The following is a 25,145-nucleotide window of genomic DNA, read 5'->3' on the forward strand; positions in this document are numbered from 1 at the left end:
TGGCCTGGCCTCTCACCGAACAGTCTCTCTTTACTTTGGTCCCATTCCCAGAATCACAGAGCCTTCTGCAGCCAAACAAAGTGTTCCAAAAATAGAATAAAGAACTGACAACTCTTGAGTTCACTTTTAGCGCTCCCACTGACATATGGGAGAGACACAGCATGAAACATCAGCTCGCTGACATCATTAGAATGACCGTGTGACATGCGGCCCAACGGATGTTTCTCCCTCATTCGATTAAAAATCCATTAGTCCGAATCTGCTTCATTATCGGCTTTTACGGCGATATGAACTTCCTCATTCGGTTAGGGCTCATGTTTGCGATGAGCCTCTTTATCTTCCAGCAACAGTTTGCTTTGTGATTCATGATTGAAAATTCTTTGATACTGCATCTGTGTTTAATAAAGTCTGAAAGGATGGAGCATGATTGTGTTTTATGTCCATAGGTCAAACTGGAGGAGGCCTTGACGCTGGCCACAGATTTCCACAACTCTCTGCAAGACTTCATCAACTGGCTGACCCAAGCAGAGCAGACGCTGAACATGGTGTCGCCCGCCTCTCTGATTCTGGAAACCAGTCTGTTTCAGATTGATGAGCATAAGGTAAGAGAGAACACTTACACAACCTCCAATGCATTTTTGTTATTATTTGGACCTAAATGTCAAATAAACTCGTTTCTCTCCCAGATTGTTTGTCATTCAACTAAAAGGCTTAAAAATGACGCTCCTCTCTCCTGTGCAGGTGTTTGTGACAGAGGTCAACTCTCACAGAGATGACATCATCGAGCTGGACAAGACAGGCACGCAGTTAAAGTACTTCAGCCAGAAGCAGGATGTGGTTCTGATCAAGAACCTGCTCCTGAGTGTGCAAGGTCGCTGGGAAAAGCTGGTGCAGCGATCTGTGGAACGCGGTCGTGTTTTGGACGATGCCAGGAAGAGAGCGAAACAGGTACTTGCCGGCTGAAATCACACATATTCCCCAATCTTACCATATTTCCTATTCACCTTATTTTGGTGATACTAAAAAGTGACTAACATTCATCTCACTTGTCCTCAGTTCCATGAAAACTGGAGTAAACTAATCGAATGGTTGGATGACTGTGAGAAGACGCTAGACTCTGAAGTGGAAATTGCCAATGAGCCAGACAAAATCAAGAAGCAGCTTTCGCAACACAAGGTGAGCACAATTTGAACTTGGCAAACATATAGGCACCTCGTTAAATGATGTCATGCGGACAACAACAAAAATGTATATTTAACCATCTGAACTCAGAAAGAATGAGGGGTGGGAATGTTCTCAGTAAAGCCTTTTGCGATGAATTACACTATAGTGCATACATTAGTCACGCTTCTGATTCTATCACAGGCCACATAATCCCCCTCTCTGCAATGGTGCACGGGCAGACTGCGTTAATCCTGTCATAATACTGGGATAGAGCAAATGTATTTGGGGTGGCTGTGCTTTGGGATACTTTTAATCTCTTTGGAGCTGTGTGGCTCTTGAGTTTTGACCCATTTTTGGTTTGCCGTACAGGAGGCTATGTTTCTAATCAGAATGCACACATGCAAATTTTAAGATACTGAGATGCAGTCAGAGGTAGGATTAGGAAGGCTCACGTAAAAACTGCCAAACAAATCGAGTGAGTTACCCTGTTGCGACCCCAGACCGGTGTCATATGTATGGTTTTCTTTCAAACAGGAGTTCCAGAAGGCTTTGGGCAGTAAGCATTCGGTGTATGATACCACCTCGAGAACTGGACGAGCCCTCAAGGACAAGACTTCGCTTCAGGATGATAATCAGAAACTGGATGACATGCTGAGTGAACTGAGGGACAAATGGGACACTGTTTGTGGAAAGTCCATAGAGAGGTAAAGTTACGCACAGGTCAGGTTTTATTTAGAACAGATTTTGGACATCTCAAAATCAGCTAAAAAATTTTATCTCCTTTGCTTTGTTGAATTTTATTTTTTTCTTCCGCTTTTGTGTTTTAATATGTAAAAAAAAAAACAGATGTTGTTGATTATATCAATGCATTTCTAATTATCCTGCTTTTCAGTTTAGGGGCAGATTTCCTGCATAGCTTGGTAATTTGTTGATGATTTGTGCATGTTTGCGCAGGCAAAACAAGCTGGAGGAGGCATTGTTGTTCTCCGGCCAGTTCAAAGACGCTCTGCAGGCTCTCATCGACTGGCTGTACAAAGTGGAGCCTCAGATGGCTGAAGACCAGCCAGTTCACGGAGACATCGACCTGATTTTGAACCTGATAGACAACCACAAGGTCCAAACTTCTGCCGTCTCAAAAACAAAATCACGTTCCATAGTTATTTTATTGTATCACAATAGAAAACAAAAGACTAATGACAAATTGCTCGTTTTCTGCATGTTCGAGATCATGTCAACGTTTGTTCATGTCCTTCACTTTTAATGCGCTGCAGGTTTTCCAGAAGGAACTGGGAAAGAAGACAGTCAGCGTCCAGGCCCTCAAACGCTCGGCCAGGGAGCTGATTGACAGCAGTCACGACGACTCCTCATGGGTCAAAGTTCAAATGCAGGACTTAAGCACTCGCTGGGAGACGGTGTGCAACCTTTCGGTGTCCAAGCAGACGCGTCTGGAGCAGGCCCTGTGCCAGGCTGAGGAGTTTCACTCCACGGTTCACATCCTGCTAGAGTGGCTGGCCGAGGCCGAGCAGAGTTTGCGTTTCCATGGCAGCCTGCCCGACGATGAAGAGGCTCTCCGTGCACTTATTGATCAGCACAAGGCAAGCTGTGCTGATATTCCGTTTTTTTTTATTGTTCACTTTATACTTACCCATTTGATTGTGTTTGGCTGTTGAAATGTTTGTGGTTCTCAATCTTCTTCATGTGTTTCTGTCCTCTTTAAAGGAGTTCATGAAGAAACTGGAAGAAAAGCGTGTTGCTCTGAATAAAGCCATCAGTCTGGGTGAGGCTATTCTGAGCATCTGCCATCCCGACTCCATCACAACCATCAAACACTGGAACACAATCATTAAAGCCCGGTTTGAAGAGGTAAATGCTGCTCCTTAGTTTTTTGTGGTTTATTCCACACATAGAGCTGTTGTCACGTTTCTCGTGTAGGTACAAGCGTGGGCCAGGCAGCACCAGCAGCGACTAGCCGCAGCTCTCAGTGAGTTCTTAGCCACTCAAGACTTGCTGGAGAACCTTTTGACTTGGCTCCAATGGGCTGAGTCAAACTTGAGTGACAAAGACAAGGAAGTCCTACCGCAGGAGATCCAGGAGATCAAAAGTCTCATCGCAGAACACCAGGTGAGAAAATCGTTTTCATTCAGGTTTTTCAATGATGTAAAGATCAAATCAGGCTTGTATGGGAATTGTTGGACTGATCCATTCATGCAATAGTAATTTTAAAAGCCTTCCACAAATTTCAATGGATATTGTTTCACGTTTTGTGTGAATCCTCTTAACGAGCCGGGAACAATGCCTAACTTGTACCTGACACGTAACTAGATACATTCTTATTGCTTCATCCTGCAGACGTTTATGGAGGAAATGACCAGGAAGCAACCAGATGTTGACAAAATCACAAAAACACACAAAAGGAAAGCGGCTCTGGAACCTCAGATCCACTCTCAGATCCCCGTGCTGGACAAAGGAAGAGCTGGAAGTATGCATCACAGATTTAAACCTTCCAAAGCACAACTTGCGCCATCTGGCAAGTGATGAGTCACTGCAGGGTGACTCAACATCCGCATTGTGTTCACTTTGGCACCTGGAGTGACATCATCACCGATTTATCATATAGCTCCAAAACACTTTCCATCCACTTCTGAAGGTTTTTGTTTTGTGCTTCCAGGAAAACGTTCTCCCACTCAAACCATGTATGCGTCAGCGACACAAGCACCCATCGAAACCAAAAATCCCCGTGTCAACCTGCTGGTCAGTAAATGGCAGCACGTGTGGCTGCTGGCTCTAGACAGGAGGAGGAAACTAAACGACGCTTTGGATAGATTGGAGGAGGTAATGCCTGTTCGCTGTCTAATTTTAGAATGGCTTGGATCAAGTGCTTGAGTGGTTCCCCCACAAGTAGAAGGACAATAATTTGATTAAAATATGTCATTTAGTCACATATAATTTCTCTTTCTATCCAGTTGAAAGAGTTTGCCAACTTTGACTTTGACGTGTGGCGGAAACGCTACATGCGCTGGATGAACCACAAAAAGTCTCGCGTCATGGACTTCTTCCGCCGCATTGACAAAGATCAGGATGGAAAAGTCACGAGGCAGGAGTTCATTGAGGGCATCCTGTCCTCCAGTAAGTCATCAAGTTAATTATTATCATTCTTGTCATTAGCATGAAACAGAATTCTGTTGCTAAGATATTCTGTGATGTCCCCTCAGAATTCCCCACAAGTCGACTGGAGATGAGTGCTGTGGCAGACATATTTGATCGGGACGGTGACGGCTACATCGACTACTATGAGTTTGTTGCTGCTCTTCATCCCAACAAGGACGCCTACAAACCTTTGACAGATGCTGACAAGATTGAAGATGAGGTACCAACAATTAATTATTAATATGCAGCGATAGCAGTTAGTTTGTGATCTGTTCAAAAATAAAATTTGGCGGATTTTATTTGTTGCTTGGCAGAAAAAAATATTTGTAATGCTAACTATCCAATTTAGGTCACAGTGTGTCTTCAAAAATAGAATTTTACGGATTATGAGATGAATTTAATGAGGATAGCAGAGCAGAGAGGATTCATACGCAAGTAAAATGAAATGTCACTTTTATTCACCACAGCACCATCTGCTGGACTGCTTGCTTCCAATTGAAAAAAAAGTCTCACCGCATAAAACCACACTTGAATGATTTCATGTTTTTTTTTTGTTTGTTTGTTTTTGTAGGTGACCCGCCAAGTTGCCAAATGCAAATGTCCAAAACGGTTTCAAGTGGAGCAAATTGGTGCCAACAAGTACCGGGTGAGCAGAATACAAACTGATGAAAGACATAGGGATAATTATATTGTTGGTATATTGGAACTTGCAGATGGTAGGATTGTGAAGCCAAATTGTAATGTTGAACGCTAACAGGCGTGTTTTTTCTCATTGTTCTTTACACCACCAGTTTTACCTTGGAAACCAGGTACATATTGATGTTGTTTTTATTTTCTTTGCTTTTAAGAAATGGCCTTTTCATGCCCCGTGTTTGCTTTCCAATTAACACTCTGCTCAGTTCCCTGGCTGATGGTTGCAAACTGGAACTCAGAAGTAGGAAAAAGAACTGTGGCCTGTGTATTTAGTTTACAAAAATGAGATGCCAAAACATTTAATAATTTTAATAGATGAACCATGGTGTTTCTCAGAAGCAACAATAATGTTGTTAAACAATAATGTTTAATTACTATCAAAAGTATCAGGAGCTAAAATATATTTTTTAAAGTGTTTGAATTGTTAACTGAAATGGTAATTATTGTTTGTGAAACAAATAATTACATTGTGCATTTATAAATTGTTCTAAATTTCATACCAAAAATAACAACCTTTGACAATTTTGTTAACTGACCCACATTATAACATATCATACTAAATGATTGCCTACTTTTCTTTCTAGAAAAACACACAATGTAGCATACCGGTTGACCACTTCTGAGTTTCAGTTTCTTGTGCTAAATGCCATTTCAGTCCACATTTCTATCGATTATTCATTTGCTGGCCACTTAGGAGAATTCAAGTGTTTGCTTGCTATGAGCGCTTGACTTTCATGAGAATGTCTTACCTCAACGCTGGCTGATGCTTTTTGAATTTGCTGTTTTTTTTATTTAATTTGGCCGTTCTTTAAAAAAACAAAAACAAAAACAAATGCATGTCCAAATGTAAAATTCATGACAACCATGGGTCACATTGTTGGGTTACTGAGGGGAGGTGTATTTGAGATGGGTATTGGGCTAGTGTTGTTATTTGTTGCTATCTCACCAAACAATGAATTGAATTAATTCTTTTGACAGTTTGGTCTGGTTCACTGCTTACATGACTCCGTAGTCGGCGATGAGACAATAGCAAACAGGGAAAATCAAAATCTAAGCCCTCACCTGCACGTTGCAGTTTTGGAAAGCTGTATCCTGGTAAATGGTTATTCTTCCAAGTGTTTCTTGTGCCTTTTTTTCTCTCCAGATTCATTACTCAATCTCCATCACCGTTAATGTATCTGATCACGAAAATCACCAGTGACGTTCAATCATTCTGAGAATCATACCGATTGCAAGATTCTGTTCGTAATGAGATAAGATATGCTAGTTGTCAGGCACTCGCTGCAGGGTCATCAGTGTTTGCTCATGTCTGAGTGTCCCACTGTGATGGATTTAGACATTAGAGATAGTTTGAACCATTTCTCATGTATGTCGTTCGCCGCAAGCTGCCTTGGTTCTGCATCATTGTCAATGCATCTTGGATTGTACTAATGAAGTGTGTGCTGGAGGCGCTGGAGTTTGTGCGTCCATCTGATCCTGATCTGGACAGAAAGCATGTGGCCGTCTTGCGTTAATCACATGCTAAACGCTCAAGGTCAAATATCCAAGTGCTTCTTCCTCTGGTCAACCATGAGCATATCGGGCTTATTGAAAATTTTGATCAGAGGGCTTTAGTAAATGTATGACATATTTAGCACAACAGTGCCCTCTTGTGGTGTAACCCAGTATCTTTCACACCTTAACATAATGCAATCAAGCAGTAAACAAATCAGAATTTTAAAATGTGACATGATACAAATATTGGCATTATGATAATGGAAATATAATGTGACAACAACAATACCAGCCCTAAGCAATTACATTCTAAGGGAAATAAAAGCAGTTGGACTGACCTTGACTGTCTTTGAGAATGAAAAATAAATGTTGGTGCGTCTGTTTTGTTTGTGTATAATCTTTGCAACACACAAGGAAACAAGCTCTGATTCAAACAATTCATTATTAATTATTGATTCAATTAATTATTGATTAAGTTTTGCATGGCTCTCATATTCACACCCAAAAAAGTGAGCTCTATCTCAAGCTCAATCTAGTTTCCAGTGTTGCTCAGGTTGAAAGCTGTCGTGTTCAAGTTTGCTTGTTCACGTATGCCTTCTTTGTTTTCTTTTTCTTTTTAAATTCCTTCCCTCACTCTGCCTGCTCGCTGTAGTTTGGAGACTCTCAGCAGCTTCGTCTGGTGCGTATCTTGCGCAGCACTGTAATGGTGCGAGTGGGTGGAGGCTGGATGGCGCTGGATGAGTTCCTGGTGAAGAACGACCCCTGTCGAGGTGAGTTTCAAAGCACAACCGACTTTCCTGTTTAAATGTACATGTAACAAAAGGTATTAATTTTCAAAGAAAGCAACATTATCAAACGACCATACAATGAAACGTGGTGGTGGCAGCATGATGCTTGGGAGATTTTTCTTCTGCTGGAACTGGGGCCTAGATTAAGTTTAGTTTAGTGTTAGCCCAAAGCTATAAATTTTTCCATTGAGTCAAACAGGATTGAACTCAGTCTCGTTACATCACATAAATCCCATTTGAACGTGCGTGTGTAGACTTGTCCTATCCAATCTAGGGATGAATTTACTAGTGGCTATTGAAGACATTGGACATTCTCGTAGAGACTGCTGATATCAACCACTGATACTTAAGGCAAAAAAATAAAAATATTGAGTCAGTCCGTGGAGCTATCCTGCAGCAGTTTGACACATATGTAAAACTTCTGCATCAGGAAGGTCTTTGTTGACATTTTTTCTGTCATTGTGTTTAATTAAATTTTGTATTTTATAAGCAGTAGCGATATCAGTACTTGGTATTAGTGAATACTCATACTGGTATTAGTCTGAAAAAAAAAAGTGGTATCGAACATGTATACATGCTAATGAGTATGCAAACGCCTTATGTGCTTTTGTTCTTTCTGCCCTCCTGCTCAACACCCTTCATCATTTCTTCTAGTTCATCACCACGGGAGCAAAATGTTGCGCTCAGAATCAAACTCGTCGATAACTCAGTCTCCTATAGGTTGGCAAATCTCAAACTTTCTCTCCCTGCTCCATGAACCCACCAGTGGTATGTCTGTCCGCACATCCCAGTGTGTGTGACTTGTGTTGGGCCCGTGGGTGTGCGTGGATCGACCGTACTGTACTGTGGTGTGAAACTCAGCACTCACTCACCTTGGTGTTGATGCATGTTGTTGTTTTGTGTGGTCACATCATCTGCTCGGGCATCTTTTTCTCCTCATGGGCATGGAAGCGGGCAGTCCTCTTGCAGCTTTCACGTTTTACTCCACTCAGACAAACGGGAAATAAGAAATGTGTGATGAGTGAATGACAGTTACTTTTTTTCATAAGTGTAAAAAAAAAAAAAGAGAAAAAGCCTTGAAAAAAAGGACACTGTTTGCTGACTGATTCAATAGGTAGGTGGCACTGCATGCAACTCACAAGTTTGTTTTACCAATACTTGTGCAAGATTTGTTTTTTTTGAGGGAATATTTGGACGCATTTGTGCATATATTCACTGGCCACAATATTAGGTACACCACTACAAAGCTGCATCAATAATTTTGCCTTTAGAATTTCTTTAGGTGTTGAATTGGGGTTTTAATTGGCTGTAATCTATAAATCATGGAATATTTCATGTAGCCTACGTACACTGAAAAAAATGGTTTTACATAATAAAACCATTTGGCTTCAGATACATTTAAGTAGACTAAAAATGTACCTAATTTCAGATAATTTTATTGTCTGAGTAAGTTAAAGATATTTTTTACTGTGTATAATGTAGTTTTCCACAACAATCAAATTTGTGATGCACTTGCATATAGATCAAATTAGCCTAATTGCCCAAACAAAAATGCTTTGTAAAATAAGACAATATTTTAAAAATGAACATAAAATAATCAATTGATGACTAAAAGAAGAACCATTGAACACAAATGATAAATATAGTTAAATATGATTGGCACAATCTTGATATGTGGAATTTCAAAAAATGTTATTGGTGGACCTAATTTAGTGTCCTGTGGTTGTATCTGAATGTGTTGCGTCAAATGCAGAAGCTTCTTGTGTTAAAAAAAGCCACAGCGCAGTGGAGATGTGCAACATGCGCATGACATTTGCTGTTGTTGGTTTCCATCCATTCACGTTTATTGTCATCACCAAATATTTGCCACGTGAGATCATCACCACCATCATCATTTCCATATGAACGCAGAGCCATCTAAACTTGCTCATTTGAAGTGTCCTCTGTCTCTTTTTTTAGCTAAAGGCAGGACCAACATGGAGCTGCGAGAGAAGTTCATTGTCCCCGAGGGCACCACGCAGGTGATGGCTAGCTTCCGCTACCGAGGCCGTCGCTCACGGCCCTCGTCGAGGGCGGCGTCGCCCAACAGATCCATATCCAGCCAAAGCTGTGTCATCCCGTCCAACCCGCCAGTGAACAGCACTCCTAAGGTGTGTGTGGTACGAGGTCGGCAGTTGTGTTGCCTCACCATGATCAGCATCATCCATATTTGTTTATTTGTTCCGCATCATGACGATCATCTGTAGTTTATTCCACCGTTGTTTTTTTTCATTCTTCTCTCCTTTTCTCATATGTCTGTAGAATTTGATTTGTCATTCCGTGTTTCTTTGTGTTGTTAATTTGCCATTGTTCCCCAGACGTGCCAACACATAAGCCGCAATTATGATAAGCCTTGGCTTACAAACAGCAAACCCTCCACTCCAATTAAATCATCCGACTCCTTCGGGAGCCCAGGTTCATCCTCAGAGGTATTGCCACATACTGTATGTGCCGTGCAGAGCTCCCTGATTTAACCTAACTGGAATCTTCTGCTTACTCTAAATATGTTTCCATAATCTAAATAATCCAAAAATACATTCAAAAATATGTATATATGAAAATACAGATTCCAATTAGGTATTTAACTACTAACGATTTTGTTGCTTCCAGCACGGCACTGAGCTCCACGCAGGTTCACTTGTGCATGAGTGACTTTCTATTAACTATTCCCGTTCAAAAAAACAACACACTAACAACATGGTTTCTGCTCTAATACTTATTTTTCTTCCCTGAAGGTTCCAACTAACTCTATTGATGTAAATTGTCGGCAGTGAATATTAACAATAAGAGTAGTAACTAACTGGATGTAAATATTTGTTATAATTTGCAGACAATGCCAGTTCAAGGGAGCAAGTTACGCCTTCCGGGCTATTTGTCGGGAAAAGGATTTCAGTCAAGCGAGGAGGGAACACTAATCAACGCTGCCGTGCTCAAAGCTCGGGGTCATGCTCGAGGAGGTGAGTAGACTGATTAGTTGTAATATTACACTCAAAATGCAAATAAATAGTTTTGCCTCAGTACACCTGGGCCCGTGACAAAAAAGCAGCTTTGGCAACGGATTGGGCTGGTGTGTTTGACCATATTGATGAAAGAGCTAATTAACCGGATGTACCCTTGTAGACTCAAGGAAAAACTCGAGCCGACCTGGAAGCAAAGCAGGAAGCAGAGGCAGCAGTCGCAGAGGCAGCGACGCCTCAGACTTCGACATCTCGGACATCCAGTCGGTGTGCTCGGATGCATCGGAGACGGTTGGGGACGGCACGCGGACGACTCCGCGTTCCGTTTCCCGCCAACAAGGAGGGAAGCCCTCCAAGATCCCCACACCTCAGAGAAGAAGCACTCCCACGAGCAAACTTGTCAAGGGATCCAAGTGATAGTCAGTGGCTTCAAGAACAAAGGCCACAAACACTGGAATTACATAATTTAAGACTCCAAATATGCTGAGTGTTATTTAAACTGATGCTGAGTTGTAAAATATTCCTTTGGAGAGGCGATATGATTGAGTAGTATGCGTGAATGGAATGTCAATGGCCTCGTGTATTTGTTTTTAATGTATTTTACTTTTTGGTGAAAAATGTCAATTTTTTTTAAATGATATTATTTGATTGATCCTGTCAAAATTTGATGGTTTGCCGAAAATGTCACTTGAGAGAAGTTACTGAATGTACTTTTGTCATGTATGTGCTCTGGACTTTGGAGTAGCATTGCACCAACATGTGTGTGTATGTGCGTGTGTGTGTGTGTGTGTGTGTGTGTGTGTGTGTGTGTGAGTGTGTATGTGTGTGCGTGTATCTGTGTGTGGCGCCGCGAATATTTATTTAAGTGCTAACAATCTACAGTACTTTCAAGGGCAATGCAATATAACTATGGTAAGCACTGCGGAAACCTTTAACAACACTCCAAGTAGCAGAAACCCTGCAGCCACAAGTCGTCTGTTTGCAGACGACTTTGCAGCAACATGTGAGCCCCTTCACGCTGACATTCTCTGTGTAGGCACATTGCTTCATTTCAGTTGTTACTGTAACTATTACTTTGTAATAAACCTGCTTGCACAAAGCTACAAGAAACTGTCTTAGACCAGTGGCTGACCATTGAGTCCTCATTCATGTTACTTTGAAGTCAGTATATACTCACCCAGCATTTGATTGCTTGTAAATGTACTTTTTTTTTTTTTTTTTTACCTCAAAGTATTTCATGAGGGTTATTTAATATTTAAAAATGTCTTCTTTTTTGTTCTCATTTAATTTTTACTTCATTAACACTCACTGCCATTGACAGCTAGAGATGCCAATGCGCCGTAAGACTGGTTGGCAGTGCCAGTAAATGAGTAGAAATTCAAAGCAAAATGAAGGTTAAAGGTTTGCCCTCAATCTAACATCTTGAACTCAACAAGCATCTTTAACCAACAGTTAAATTTAACATTTTTGCATTTGTTCATATTTGTTTTGTTCATATTTTTGTGTTCATATTACTAAGTAACCTGCTGAGTGGCTTTGAAGACTGAAGTTTTGGTCTCCAGGTGGAATGTTTGCAGAGCGTCTTGTGTTTGGCTGTGACATACTACATCTTTCTCCCATCAAGCTTGTGCCGATGCTGGACCCAGTGAACTCCTTTCTAAAAGCAGCAATATGTAGTGTTTCTATGGAGAGGAGTAGATTTTTTTTCTCATCCTAAAAGTACCAAAAATAAGATGTAAGCTATTAACATAGTCATCTTTAAGCATTTCATTGACCTTACATATCAGATAAATTATAAAGATTCTACTATACTGTCAAGCTTGCATGAGAGTGCATGTGTCTGCTTGCGTCTAGCGACTGGATACCGAACTGACCTATGAGAGATGGCTGATCCCGTCGGTACCAAAGGTAGAGCGGAGCTCAGGGGTCACGCTGGCCTGAGCTCCAGACCTGCCACTTTGACTGGTCCTCCTGTTAAGCTCAAAGTGTGGCCCACGATGGCACTTTAGAGCGGGACATCATAGCACAGCCTGACTTGGAATAGATCCATCCGCACAAGCCCAAGCAATCTTCACCTGGAGGAATATGTGAGTCAATACATGATTAATTACCTTATCTTAATTCTACTGCTTATATGATGGGTAGCAATGGTATTCCGTATTTAAGTATTTACGGGTAGATGGAAGTTAATACATAGATGGGAAACAATTATTACATTTAATTGACACTGACAAATTGCTATGTTTATTGTGGGAGATTACAGTGATGTGAAATTGCAATGTATCACATTAGCCGTTGTATAATGTTCACCTCGATTGGGCCATTAATTAATGTAACCAAAATCATGTTTTAGATTTTTAGTATGATGCAAAGTATTTTTACAATCACAATGATAAACATTCTCTGGCAGCTCCGCTCAAGTTGGCGTTATTATTATGACAATATTTGTGTGGTCATGCTTGTCTGATTATATTGTGGCCTGGGGAATGTAGTATATCAAACTTTAAATTTCTATCTGTGGCTGAAAGTTTGTGTGTACAAACTGAAGTGTCTTTCTAATTGATTCATTTCAAACAATTCTGTTGCTCTTCAGGCACTTATAGTCGTTTGACTTTTCCAAATCTGAAAATGGCAGCCTTCGAAGCCATGCAGGTGTTTGCGTTACTAGTTGTCATTTTAGGATGCACCCAAGGCCAAACATTACCAAGTAAGTGTAATTTCTTTTTTTCTTTGACTTTTAAATGTTGATCGCTGCAGGAAATCTAAAAACACTATCACTATGCAAAAGTCCTCTAAATTGAACAATGCCCTACCAAATAATGCCCATAGATGTCAGTATTTGTCTTTTTATTGCCCATTTTAAGCTTTCTTGATAGGAACAATTGTAACTTAAATCAATATTTGACATCACCTTCCATGTGCACTCCTGTCTTGATAAAAATCTCCATTTGGGGTTTGTTTGATAACGTATATGTATATTGTGAGGTTTCGATCTCCTGGAGGAGTTCCGTGTGTCTGAGTCAAGAGGAGTGAAAAGAGTGGAAGGCTCTGAACCGGAGGTGGTGGCTTACCGCATCAACCCTGTCATCCATCTGCAGAAGACAATGAGGTACACTTGATTATAAAGGTAGAATCAAGCATGGCAGCCAGTCTGCAACATGTAAACGTGCTATGTCGCTTTGATACATTCCGTCATTGAGAGAAATATAGCTTGTCACTGGAGTGGAACCTACTGACACCTGACATGGACATCTTAGGAGCTTATTCAAATAATCATTTTAGGATGAGTGCAATGATTACCCCTATGTGGGCAACATGCTATTTCAGATGACATTGACTAAGGACACATCTTGGACAGCTTCCTTGTTAGGTGTTCAAGGTTTGTCAATCAGGACACAACAGTCCTCTATTACCCCAAGAGTCTTTTTACACCACTGAAGAACATGCAGTGTGTAGCTGCTAAGATAAGAGACTCATACCAAGCCAGATGAAATTGCTCCCGACCATTTTGGTGAAACTTTACGATCTACAGGTTTAGTCATAGTTGACTATGAAGAAATCTAGGCTTGCTAAGAGATGTCTGTAAACAACGTTGTAACCACAGGCAGTTACTGTAACTCAGTGGGCCTTAATAAGCTTGGCTTTTATGACTTTAGCCTCAATTTAGAGGCCACATGAGAGATACAAAGAGTGATGAATGTTAGAAGACAGCTTCACACAGACATGATATAACAAAGTTGTATAACATCAGATAACAATGTTGAGCCAATGAGACGATGTTCAATTATACTATGCTGACTCTCCCACCACAGAGATGTGTATCCAGATGGTCTTCCCTCCGACTACTCCGTCATTGCAACCTTTAAGTTGACAAAGGACATGGTTAAGAAATCGTGGAACCTGTGGCAGGTCAGCGCCCCAGACGGTCAAGAGCAGGTGGGCCTGCGTTTCCAGGGCGATAGCCGCTCTCTGGACTTCTTTTACATCAGCCCCAGTGGTAGCCACATGCTGAGAACCTTCCACGGTGTGGGGAAGTTGTTTGATGGTGAGTGGCACAAATTGGCGCTGAGTGTGAAGGGCAGCCAGGTGAAGCTGCTGGTCGATTGTGAGGAGGTCAGTGTGGAATCCATCGACGAGCCAATGCCAGTCATCCGCCAAGGGTACACCTCCATAGTCAAGCGAGCCGCGAGAGACCGCTCTTTTTCAGTACGTGTGCACCAAGAATGTCTCCTGTAAAAATATTTTAGCTGGATCTCTGGCTTTACAATGAAAACCCCCATATGTTACCTATGCAGGTAGACCTCCAGCAGATGGACGTATCATGTGACCCAGAGAAGGCCTATTCCGAAGGCTGCTGCGAGCTCTCCGAGGTGGTGCGTCCACAGCCCTTCTGCAGCTCTCGCAGTCCTTGTTCTTCAGACTCATCTGAAACTCTATTCTCTCGCTGCCGCAGTGTGGAGGTTATGCGGAAATTGGTCTGACAGCCGGAAGAGCATCTTGCAAATGCATGCATGGACAGCCAGGCATCCAGGGACGTCCGGGCCCACAGGTGAATTTCCGCACGATACATGATCCCGGTGACTTGTAGCATGTTGACCTCTATTATTTCTTCTGCAGGGCCACAGAGGTCTTCCCGGAAGAGACGGCGATTCAGGAAAACTGGGAAATTGGGTAAATGACCAAAGATTTGTTATTTCTGTATAATAAAAAGTTAAACTAAATCGTGGCCATACGTGAAAACTAGAGTGAAACTGTGGAAAATAGCACTGTAGGATGGAAACAGACCCGGAACCAGAAGCACTATGGGATAGTAAATGTTAGGGCTCTTCTCATAGATAGTAAAGATAAATCCAGACATGCACAGATGTGATGATGGATTTCTTTTTCTTTCGGAGGTGTACAGTAGCAAACTGGCAGGTGATCACAAGATTTTTGAAGGTAGTGCTGTCTGAGGGCTAAATGTAGTGAACTCGTTTATTCAGGAGGAAATTGTATGAAAACTTCAGAACCCAATTGTTTCCCTTAAAATATTACGTCAAATGGGCCACTCAATGGCTCAGACGCTGACTCAATTTCCAGCGAAATTCTCATGAGCACACCAAGCCCAGACATAGAAGGCAGTTGGCCAAGACCCCCGAGAGTCTGTAATCACATCATGTCTGCTTGAGTGGAGTGTGAAGTTTGGCACATTGCGCTTACTTTTCCTCATAGGGAACTGCGCTTATTTAAATTCCTGACTCGTTGATGTTGAACAGCCGCTTTTAAAATTGGAGCAGATCTCAGAAGCTTTTTCATTAGAAGAGTTACATTTGGCGAGAGAGTCATTCAGCGAAAATCAAAGAGAGATTTTGAAAAAAGGAAAAGAACAAACAAGTCCAGTTGTCTTTCCGTCAAGTTGCATAATGAGAAATGGGGCTTTTCCAAAGAACCAGCTTGTTTGATTGTAGTTGTTGAATACGTATTTAAGGAAACGCCCTACACTGACTGGACAAACTTACAGTATGCAGGCCTACAGAAAGATTCCAGAGCCATTCATGCCACAGTCTCTCATCCTGAGTTTCAGCTGGAGGTCATTTGAGAGTAAACATCTGTCTTTTGTAACGCCCTGAATCACAGAGGCCCAACATGTTTATCTCTTTCCCTGCTTGCATCTTGAGGAAGGCGCTTTCCTGGCACACATTTACGAGCTATTTTGGGTGGTCTTCCTTTTTTCTTTTTTTTTTAAGCCCACCTTAGCTTTGCCAGCATAAAAATGCGGTAAAGTTCACGGTCTTGTCTTTTGCCATACCGTCGGCCATCTATGAGGTTAACCGTTAAATGATGAGATGTTCAAATAAACAGACCACAAGAAGACAATCTGGTTTTGTTTGTTGATGCAAGGCAACACTTTTCCTTCTGCATTTGAAGTGGTTAGCATTTGTCTAAACAAGAGCGCTCCATTTAGTTGCATCTATGATTGGTGTGTGTGTATATACAGAGTGCAGTGGAATATTCTGGTGTACATTTTCCACTAACATGACTAATATGACCTTGACTAAAATGTTTTAGGCAACGTTGTACTCACCCTCTTCCCATGAGGAGCTGTGTAAGTTCGTCATATGATGTCTATTTGGTTTCGCATTGAGTTGAGGAAACAATTAAAGGCTAAAGTGGCAAGTATTTCCCAACATCTGTCATTAGACTTTATTTTTGTCATGTACCGTAGTTATATTTATTTACTTTGATGTTTTCTTTCATGCCAAGTTATGAAAAGCCAAGTAAACACAAGAAGTTTGTAATGGATTAATATTTCTGCACGAAACGGTACTTTTTTTTTTACCTTTTCTAACTCTTGGTTTTGAGTACAGACCCATCAACAACAATCAAAAACAATCCATGGCATCTCATTCCATTTATTTTATATTATATTTATATTATTCCAGGTATTTTCAATTGATCTCGGTTTTTAAATGACATATTTAGGAACAAAATGTCATGCTGTGTTTTTTATTTTTTTATTTTGATGAGAATAAATTGATTGACCTTCACAGGAAGGGAGTTAACTTCAAAATTACGTTTCCAACTGTTTGCTAAAGTGCAAGAAATTTAATTATGTGACAACAAAAAAAATACACAAGCAAGAATAAAAACAGGCTTATTAATCATATTCACTCCGTACATGCAATTCAACTGTCAAGGTTGTGCAGTCTTCCATCTTTGTACATCTTGTGGTTACATTTATCGTCTTTAATTATTGTTCCCTGCCACCTTGTTTTGCAGGGCATCAGGGGAAACACAGGAGACTATGGCGTCGTGGGTGAGCCAGGCCCTAAGGTAAATTCTGTCTTCACACTGCTATCAGGTTGCGCTTCCGTTTAATTCTTCATGGTGGTTAATGATAGTTCACATGCATCATCCTCAGGGCGAGATTGGAAGCAAAGGCGAGAAAGGAATGAGAGGTCTCTGGGGCCCTGCGGTAAAGCGATTATACTTCACACCATCTTTTCCACTAATACAATGTCACAAATAAAACACGATACGTTGTCCTTACAGGGTGAGCGAGGTACAAAAGGGCTGAAGGGCTTGAAAGGGGCAGCGGGATTCAAGGTGAATTTAAGCAGTCGAAAATGAGTATCATTGCAGAGTTTTCACAATTCTTACAATGACACTTTGATTAAAGGGTATTCGTGGACCCTCTGGAGACATCGGAAATACTGGGAGGCAGGGAGAAATTGTGAGTTCACCTGCAATCTTCATCATTATGCGAATAGGGCAATTGTTTTCACTTCAAGACCATATTATGATTTTAAAAATATGATTCCTCCCTGGACATTTACAATGCAACCGTAATGTACATAACGTAATGGTAAAGATAATGATAATCACAAAAATCTAATATTTAGTGAGCATGTAAAATTAACAATCCCCCCAAAAAAATTTGGCATTGTAGATTCCGACCCCTACTGTAGTTTATCATATGATTTTTACTTTCCCTGCAGGGTACAAAAGGTGAAAGAGGATATGAAGGGATTGCTGGGTTTGAAGGAGTAAAGGTATAAGTTTCTTCTCTTGTGTTATTATTTTTTTAAAAGATATATTTATCTGTTGTTCTGATTGTTTTGACATATTTTTAGGGCGGAAAAGGGAGCACTGGTCCAGATGGGAACTCTGGACCTCGAGGAGAGCAGGTGGGTTCTTCATCCATAAGAGGCTATATGGATATATAGTGACATGTTTCAATTGCAACAAAAAGGCCCATCGGAATTTTAGTTGCTCATTCACTCACATGACATATTTGAATGACATAAAGTTGGGTTTTTCTAAAATGAAATAAGTGACACGTTGCTAACAGACAACGTGCACAGCACAGCAATCATCAATCGTAGAGGAATTGGGGATATTTATGATATTTTTGATATTTTGTATCTCTGGATTTGAGCTCTTTTGACATACTATACCAGTCTTAAGAAGCAATAACCGTTAAATGGATACTTTACCAACACGATAATTATCTATTCTTAATTTATCAGTCGACTGAGTAAAATATAAAACAATAATAACAACAACAACAGTAATTTGTGAGATGTATATTAATTTTATTTGATGTTAATTTTTTTTTGACAGGGTATTGTAGGAGATCCAGGGGAGCGGGGGACTGCTGGAGAGAAGGGGCAGCCTGTATGTATACCCCACAATAATTGTCAACATGTCATTTTGAAACGTTGAATGCAGTCATAGTACATTTATTATCTAACTTAGGGGGTCACGGGCCCTCGTGGTAGAGATGGAACCATAGGACAAAAGGTGACGTCACCCTTACGAACATCTTGTAATCAACTATTTCTCAGTATTTATTATAATAAATCTTAATAACATTTCCCCAGGGCATTATTGGCGATCCTGGAATACCTGGCAGAGATGGAGATATTGGAATAGAGGTACTGTATCCAGTGTATAATACATTACTACCTGATCCCTTGAAATTGATATTTTTGTTATTTATTATTATTTTTTTATTCCCAGGCTTATCAAGGACCACAAGGTCAGGGTGGAAAACTCGGACAAATCGGCTCAAAGGTATAACTGATGTTGTCGAGGATTGTATTTTAACTGCGTAAAGTTTGTTTGCCTCATTGTTATGTGCTTTTTTCCACAGGGGGAGAAAGGAAGCCTGGGATTAGAGGGAGAAATGGGCCCTCAAGGTCGAACTGTAAGTTGTACCTCCTGAAGAAAATCATCTTGTGTTATTTACCACTTTCAAGGGAATTAATTTACACAGAATGAAACAGCCTCTTAGGTAGTTTAAATAAATGTTTTATTCCCGAGGGTCCAAGAGGTTACAAAGGCTCTGCGGGGAAACCGGGAAGACCAGGATTTATTGGTCCACCAGGACCTAATGTAAGTTTAAAACTCTAACTTTTAACTCTAAATGCTTGTTTATTTCGTGTAAGTGATTGAAGTACATCATGTCTTCCCAGGGACACGTGGGAGTAGCTGGAAAACAAGGAAGCAAGGTATTGTCATCAATATACCGCAGGAAATATGAAAGATGGCCGAATTATGAAGGTTGAAATAAACAAAGCAGATGTTTCATGCACTGAAAACAGGGAGGGGGTAGGATATGGATTCACTGGCCATAATATTAGGGATGCCTGGACAGTCTAATACAGTGTGAATATTAAAAATATTTTAATTACCTTGTCTTGAGTGGCAAGATTTTATAATAGTGTCTGTTTATTGCATCTCTTAAATTGTTCAAGTGTACCTAATGTAGGAACTCGGGTATGTTGGGGAGTTTTGTCTGAATTAAGGTTTTTGACATCCCAAAATATGTATTACTTTGTGAAACAAAGAGAGTGCACTCTCACAAGTGCACACAAAAAAAATAATCTTACAGTAATATTTTTTCACAGCATAAAATATTTTTCTCTCTTCCTTGTACAGGGTGACACAGGAATCCCAGGAATTCAAGGAGTCAAAGGCGACCAGGTAAATATTTCATCATATTGAGTTCTCTCCCGCCCTGTCTGTTCTCACAACATGTTTTTTGTCTTTAAAGGCACAGAAAGGTGTCAAAGGACCAAAAGGACGGGTGAGTTAACTTAGCGACCCGTCACTTACGCTAATGTTAGTGTTAGATCTCATCTCTGCTGTTCATGCCAATGTGCTCTGTAGGTTGGAGACAGAGGGCAGCCGGGTCCTCAGGGAGGACGGGGCAAGCGTGGCCCAGCGGGTCCGGGTGGACGCTCAGGTCCCGTGGGAACCAAGGGAGTGAGAGGTGAAGGAGGACCAGATGGTTTTCAGGGGCCCCCAGGTCCCCCGGTAAGTAAAACGCAAACCCCAGAATTTTGTTTCCTTGTATTTGTAACACGATGTGGTTACAGTATTGATGTAATCGGCAAGATCTGCTCACAGTGGTTGACCAACGTCATCACTTGTTCGAGTAGTAAGACTGCGAAAACTATTGGGGTCAAGAACAATTTGTCAAACCTTTCTTTTTAGTCAAGATGCTCATCCAGGCATGAGACCTCATCAGTCAGTGTGTCCATAAATCCATAATGAGTCTAGGGAAATCTCATTGGCCTCATTTCTCGCTGGGGTTTCCTCTGAGATGCTGCCATCACTTCAGCGTGCGCTCTGCTGGAATATTCATCTGCCGTGTTGCACATTTGAGTCACTTCCAATGATGGATTTGCTAATGATTCTTCACACAGGGTCCGGCGCTGCCGGCTCAACATGTGATCGAGGTTTGCAAGAAGGTGGTGCTGGAGCAGATGTCCACCTTTGCCAACTCAATCAAGAGGACGTGTGCCGCAGTGTGTCCTCTCTACGGGGACGTTCCCATGGGTGCCCCAGGTCCACCCGGGCAGCAAGGCCCACCTGGACCTCCTGTGAGTTCTAATAGTTTTCCAATTCTTCAGCCTAAACACACTACCGAGGTTATTCTCCATACATTGTTCACTTCTGTCCCGCACATTGCAAATGTCTGGAAAAACTCAACTGCAGTGGTTGGCAGAAAAACTAACAACGAAAACATTGTGAATTTCCATATCAACATGAGGACAAAGACAGTGGTCTCCTGGTATGCGTTGAATGTTTTTTGGAGAATTTCAACTACCGACAAATCCTTTCCATATTGTTGTGCAGCACAGAGGTAATCCGTGTCCCACCACATCAAAAACAAAAAGATTCGTCATACTTGGTGTGTTAGCGCTGCCTTGAAAAGAAAAACAAAACTGTAAAATTACAAAAAAATAGTTGGGAAAACAAGAAAAAATGGCTTGGTCTTAAAAAGAGTAGTTAATTTTGTGAGTGAATGACAAACTTCCCCTACAAATTTAAAGGCTGTTGCCAATCATTCCCACAGACAAATGGTGAGTAGTTACAGACAAAAAAAACAACTAAAGTGTGTGTATTTTTTTCTGATACTGAAAGAAACAGTTCTCTCTTTTATTATGATTTTTAATGTATAATAATATAATATAATATAATAATATATTAATAATATATATTATATATATATATTAGTGCCCATTTATGCTTAACATTTTACGATTATTGAGGTGTTGAAAAAGATACGTTGCATTATGCATAGCAAAGATGCAACTGCATAATATGTTCTCAGTAAAATATGAATATGCAGAACAAGCAAGTTCAGCTTGTATGCGATCAGAACAAATGGAAGAACCAAATATTCAAGGTTGACACAGACCCGATGTACTAAAGATGAATGTTATATTTTTCCTTTTATGATGTTGTCAGGGTGATCCTGGAAGAGACGGCGATCCTGGAGAAGTCGGCCTGCCAGGATTTTATGGTGAAGTCGGAGATTCGGGCCAGCAAGGAGGGCCAGGTGTGGAAAAACAATGCAGACACATTGCACTCATGGCGTTGAATGGAATCATGAAGTCACAACATATACCGGTTATAATACACAATACACAAGCCTAAGGCTTTAGTGACAATTAATTCGGAATCCCCGTAGAGCAAGGCCAATGAAAATCAAGAATATTTATGAAGTGTTTTAATTAACGGTGATGTCAGTAACAGATGCTCTTTAATCTTCAGAGCACTTTCAGGGAATGTCATTCTTTTGGTCAGTCTGCTGTGTTCTGAGAAAAATGTGTGTGCATTTTTGTGTACGTGTGTGTGTGCATGTGTGTGTGTTCAGGTGATAGAGGAGAGCAAGGTGATAAAGGAGCCAAGGGTCATGGCCTACCTGGCTACACTGGAGAGCAGGGGAATATGGGTAAACATATTTTAAAGTTGCTCACTCACTTGATATGTAATGATTTTATTTAAATATATGTGCCAAAGTACTATATAAAAGTAAACGTTAAAATTCTCGGGTCAATCACAGGTCAGCGTGGACGTCCCGGCCGGGTCTTTAATGGACAACCAGGGAAGCCGGGTGAGCGGGGACAAACGGGCCTCCCTGGAATCAGGGGCCATGCGGGTCTCAGAGGGCCCCCCGGTGTTTGCCTCACCTCTGGGTGTGCTCTGCTCACTTCTACAAGTCCAGCACCTCAAGTTGCTCCTCAGGGTGCACCCCCGCGAAGGTTCAGGAACCGCCAGTAATGGAAAAGATCCCGTGTGGACAGTGGAATATTGAAAGGACCAAAAAGTGTTGGATTCATTGTCATGTTAATATGTTGTCATCCAAAATAGAATTTTTAATGTAAATATTCTTAACTGAGGCTCAGATTTTTTTTTGACCATATGAACAGATTAACACCCAAAAAACACTAATGTGGGATGATATTGTATGTATAAAAATGAAAACTTTATTTGATTTTATTTAAAAGATTTCACAATCTGAATTTTCTTGAAACACCTTTTCTTTATAATAAAATTAAACAAAAAAATCATTGTGACTTTTACAATCAGACTGATGATTATTTACCATGTGATGACCTCCCCCAGGTTCAAATTCACAGAAATCAATATTGCTGCAATGGAATGTAAGTAATATTTAATGTTTCCAGTTAGTTTTTCATTCATTTGTACAATCTGGATAATTTCATTGTAATTTTTTATAATATTTCAACCACTATCATTTTTAAAACCAATCAAACATTTTTGTCAGATTTAGGTAGTACGACATTCTTTGAGCTTGTTCTTAAGATTCCATTATTTTACAGCCACAATACAGAAACACTGTGCTACATTAATCTTTCCCCTGAACCTCACATCACCTACAGGCACCACTAGTTTTTAAATCTGTAGAGTAAACATGCAGCGGGACCACCTGCGTTACAGCTGCCCGCACGTTTTACTGTTACAGCAACCTCACAGTGGAAACATAGCCAGAACAATTTCATCAGAAGCAGGATAATACTGGTAATTAATTCTTGATGGAATAATAATTGTGTAAGTGCAATAACCACGTGTCATTTGACTTCACAATTTTTACTTTGACAGGTAACGGCGTGAATTTAGCTGTCAGTGGTACAGTAAATAATATATGTCGTCCTTAGAAGTTGTTGCAGTGATGACTGTAATGACACAAACAGAAACAGTTCCCATGTGGAGAATGTTACACAACAGTTGTGACTTCAATCCTAAGGCTGTTTCTATTCCTGGCTTAGTTGTGTCCCATTGCTGACTTTGGAGCACAAAAACACTCATGCTTGATTGGAACAGAGTCCACATGTTCCATTTGGGTATACTAGTTCTTGGCAGCAAAGCTTGCCTGCTTTGGGATTCTTAAAAAAAAACAAAAAAAAAAACGGCTTCAATGTATAGCATTTTATTTCAGTATGAAAAATTAATAGTTTCCCCACATCTAATGGAGCAAGATATCCCGGGGGGGACGCCACTGAGATTTGTGAATGACTCAAGACTCTTCCCAGAGGCTTTTACTGGCATTCGTTTGTTTCCTCGGAATCTCGTTAACTTCAGCCGTCATCCTCCACCTCATGTTGTTCCGTTTTGTTTCATCAAACTCTCTGTCGTCTTTGAATGTTCAGTGTTGCACAAAACCGAACAACTGAAAGAGGTTTAGCATAAAACATAACAGTTTATTCCTCAAGGGCATTTTTATTCTACTGCCAGGAACCAGATGACATCGCACTTCTATTTGCTATCCACTTTTTTTCCAGTGGCAATGATTCCATGAACTTAGTTACTTTATTGCGTAGTTACTCTACTGATCACTTTATGTTAAAAATAATTAAATTAGATGACAAGTAAGATTGGCCACTTCCATGCTCCACAACCCTACTCACCATTTGTTTGTGCAATCCACCAGAGACTGCTGATGCTCAGGGTCAAACAGGACGTGGTCGGCACCGGCCAGCATCTCATCTTGGCAGAGGACAAAGTTTGAAGACACCTGCCAGGTAGGAGTGATCGTACATCCCCCTTGACGCAATATTCAAAGCAACTTATACAATGTTTTTGGTTTTAATTCTCTTCCTACATCCATACCAAATAGGGTAAAGATGGGCTTCACCATTTCGACTGACTAGAATAGATTTATTGTGCAAAGCAGGTCCTCCATATGCAGTACAGTATGATTTTGTTTTGAATTACGATCAGATAAGTCGTAACCTTTTTTCATGTTTTTTTTTTTGTATGCAAAAGGTTCCTCATCACCCAATGTTAAAATATAGCTGACCTCAGCAATACTCCACTGGCCAATGTTGGCAGTTGTTTTACCATGTACTAATGCATTATGCGCCTCTCATGTACCATATTGAGACCATATTTAACTTTCCACACATTATATACGTACGTTCTCGATTTGTTCACTGCCATCAGATCAGGCTCGAATTGACAGACTGGAGCTCATCTGTCCGTTTATGGTGCAGTCGCTTTGGCAGATATCTGATCCGATTCTTGGAGACCGTTTTTTCCTCTTTGCACTGCCATGACCCATATCAGTGCTCCACAAAAATCTCAATTGTGTCACTTGTAAATCTAGCCAAATCATTTCAAAAGGCAGTGGGTCAATTACACTCGCATGAAAATTGGTTTAACAGGTTGAAATGAGATTTAAGAGATGCAATTCTCTGTCAAATTATACTAATCAGGATAATGTTTTTTAATCAGTGCTTAGTGAATGACTAAGGAGTAAATGTTAGTGAAAATCCTATCATAACAAAAGCTTGCTAATAAATGGATAAATAAAAAAAATTATGGATAAATTATTGTTTATCACATGGACTGTTTTCATTTATGCTAATGCATGTGCAATTCAGCAAAAAGACTCCAATTTGTGGCTTGATCCCACGCTTGTCTTCTAGAAATGTCCATATTCTCTGGTTATGCCCTCAGCAAATCGTCCTTCCAACTTCCAAACCCACAACACTTGGAAGAAGACTGCTCTCATTACTACTATTTTCCTTCTGGTCCGTCAGAGATGGGGCTGTCTGTTGTACAA

At 40.6% G+C, this 25,145-nt stretch overlaps 2 protein-coding genes across 25 annotated transcripts in view; both read left to right on the forward strand.

Annotated features, from left to right (window-relative positions):
• Positions 1-11,402, forward strand: part of dst (dystonin) — a 77,921-nt gene extending 66,519 nt beyond the window's left edge. For 10 of the 24 annotated variants that reach the window (XM_037271483.1, XM_037271495.1, XM_037271486.1 and 7 more), the window contains 21 exons: positions 447-602; positions 742-948; positions 1,057-1,176; positions 1,699-1,868; positions 2,119-2,278; positions 2,436-2,759; positions 2,884-3,027; positions 3,097-3,285; positions 3,514-3,643; positions 3,833-3,996; positions 4,128-4,290; positions 4,377-4,531; positions 4,883-4,957; positions 5,103-5,120; positions 5,983-6,099; positions 7,151-7,268; positions 7,941-8,054; positions 9,246-9,436; positions 9,644-9,754; positions 10,156-10,282; positions 10,446-11,400. In XM_037271483.1, the coding sequence (XP_037127378.1) occupies positions 447-602; positions 742-948; positions 1,057-1,176; positions 1,699-1,868; positions 2,119-2,278; positions 2,436-2,759; positions 2,884-3,027; positions 3,097-3,285; positions 3,514-3,643; positions 3,833-3,996; positions 4,128-4,290; positions 4,377-4,531; positions 4,883-4,957; positions 5,103-5,120; positions 5,983-6,099; positions 7,151-7,268; positions 7,941-8,054; positions 9,246-9,436; positions 9,644-9,754; positions 10,156-10,282; positions 10,446-10,699 (3,207 nt within the window). In that variant the 3' untranslated portion in view covers positions 10,700-11,400. Of the gene's footprint in view, positions 1-446; positions 603-741; positions 949-1,056; positions 1,177-1,698; positions 1,869-2,118; positions 2,279-2,435; positions 2,760-2,883; positions 3,028-3,096; positions 3,286-3,513; positions 3,644-3,832; positions 3,997-4,127; positions 4,291-4,376; positions 4,532-4,882; positions 4,958-5,102; positions 5,121-5,982; positions 6,100-7,150; positions 7,269-7,940; positions 8,055-9,245; positions 9,437-9,643; positions 9,755-10,155; positions 10,283-10,445 lie in introns of all 24 variants that reach the window. The other 14 variants (XM_037271492.1, XM_037271504.1, XM_037271506.1 and 11 more) reach the window with 10 other exon arrangements.
• Positions 11,403-11,504: 102 nt separating this feature from the next.
• On the forward strand, positions 11,505-22,581 carry zmp:0000000760 (collagen alpha-1(IX) chain). The gene is made up of 27 exons (XM_037271686.1): positions 11,505-12,369; positions 12,876-12,989; positions 13,268-13,391; positions 14,095-14,488; positions 14,578-14,652; positions 14,736-14,831; positions 14,900-14,953; positions 17,042-17,095; positions 17,184-17,237; positions 17,315-17,368; positions 17,442-17,495; positions 17,761-17,814; positions 17,896-17,949; positions 18,386-18,439; positions 18,521-18,565; positions 18,646-18,699; positions 18,785-18,838; positions 18,918-18,971; positions 19,088-19,159; positions 19,240-19,275; positions 19,706-19,750; positions 19,821-19,853; positions 19,937-20,083; positions 20,476-20,652; positions 21,524-21,614; positions 21,933-22,010; positions 22,122-22,581. The coding sequence occupies exons 2-27, from the start codon at positions 12,911-12,913 to the stop codon at positions 22,337-22,339; spliced, it is 2,304 nt and encodes a 767-aa protein (XP_037127581.1). The 5' UTR covers positions 11,505-12,369; positions 12,876-12,910; the 3' UTR covers positions 22,340-22,581.
• Positions 22,582-25,145: the final 2,564 nt, after the last annotated feature.

The sequence above is a fragment of the Syngnathus acus genome, chromosome 15 (genome assembly GCF_901709675.1).
Source record: "Syngnathus acus chromosome 15, fSynAcu1.2, whole genome shotgun sequence".
Taxonomy (NCBI): domain Eukaryota; kingdom Metazoa; phylum Chordata; class Actinopteri; order Syngnathiformes; family Syngnathidae; genus Syngnathus; species Syngnathus acus.

Bases quoted from the DNA above. Each gene is read 5' to 3' on its own strand.
- zmp:0000000760 (XM_037271686.1), top strand. From the start codon at position 12,911: ATGGCAGCCTTCGAAGCCATGCAGGTGTTTGCGTTACTAGTTGTCATT. The intron at 18,566-18,645 runs GTGACGTCACCC...ACATTTCCCCAG, and splicing joins ATGGAACCATAGGACAAAAG to GGCATTATTGGCGATCCTGG. The intron at 18,972-19,087 runs GTAAGTTGTACC...TTTATTCCCGAG, and splicing joins TGGGCCCTCAAGGTCGAACT to GGTCCAAGAGGTTACAAAGG.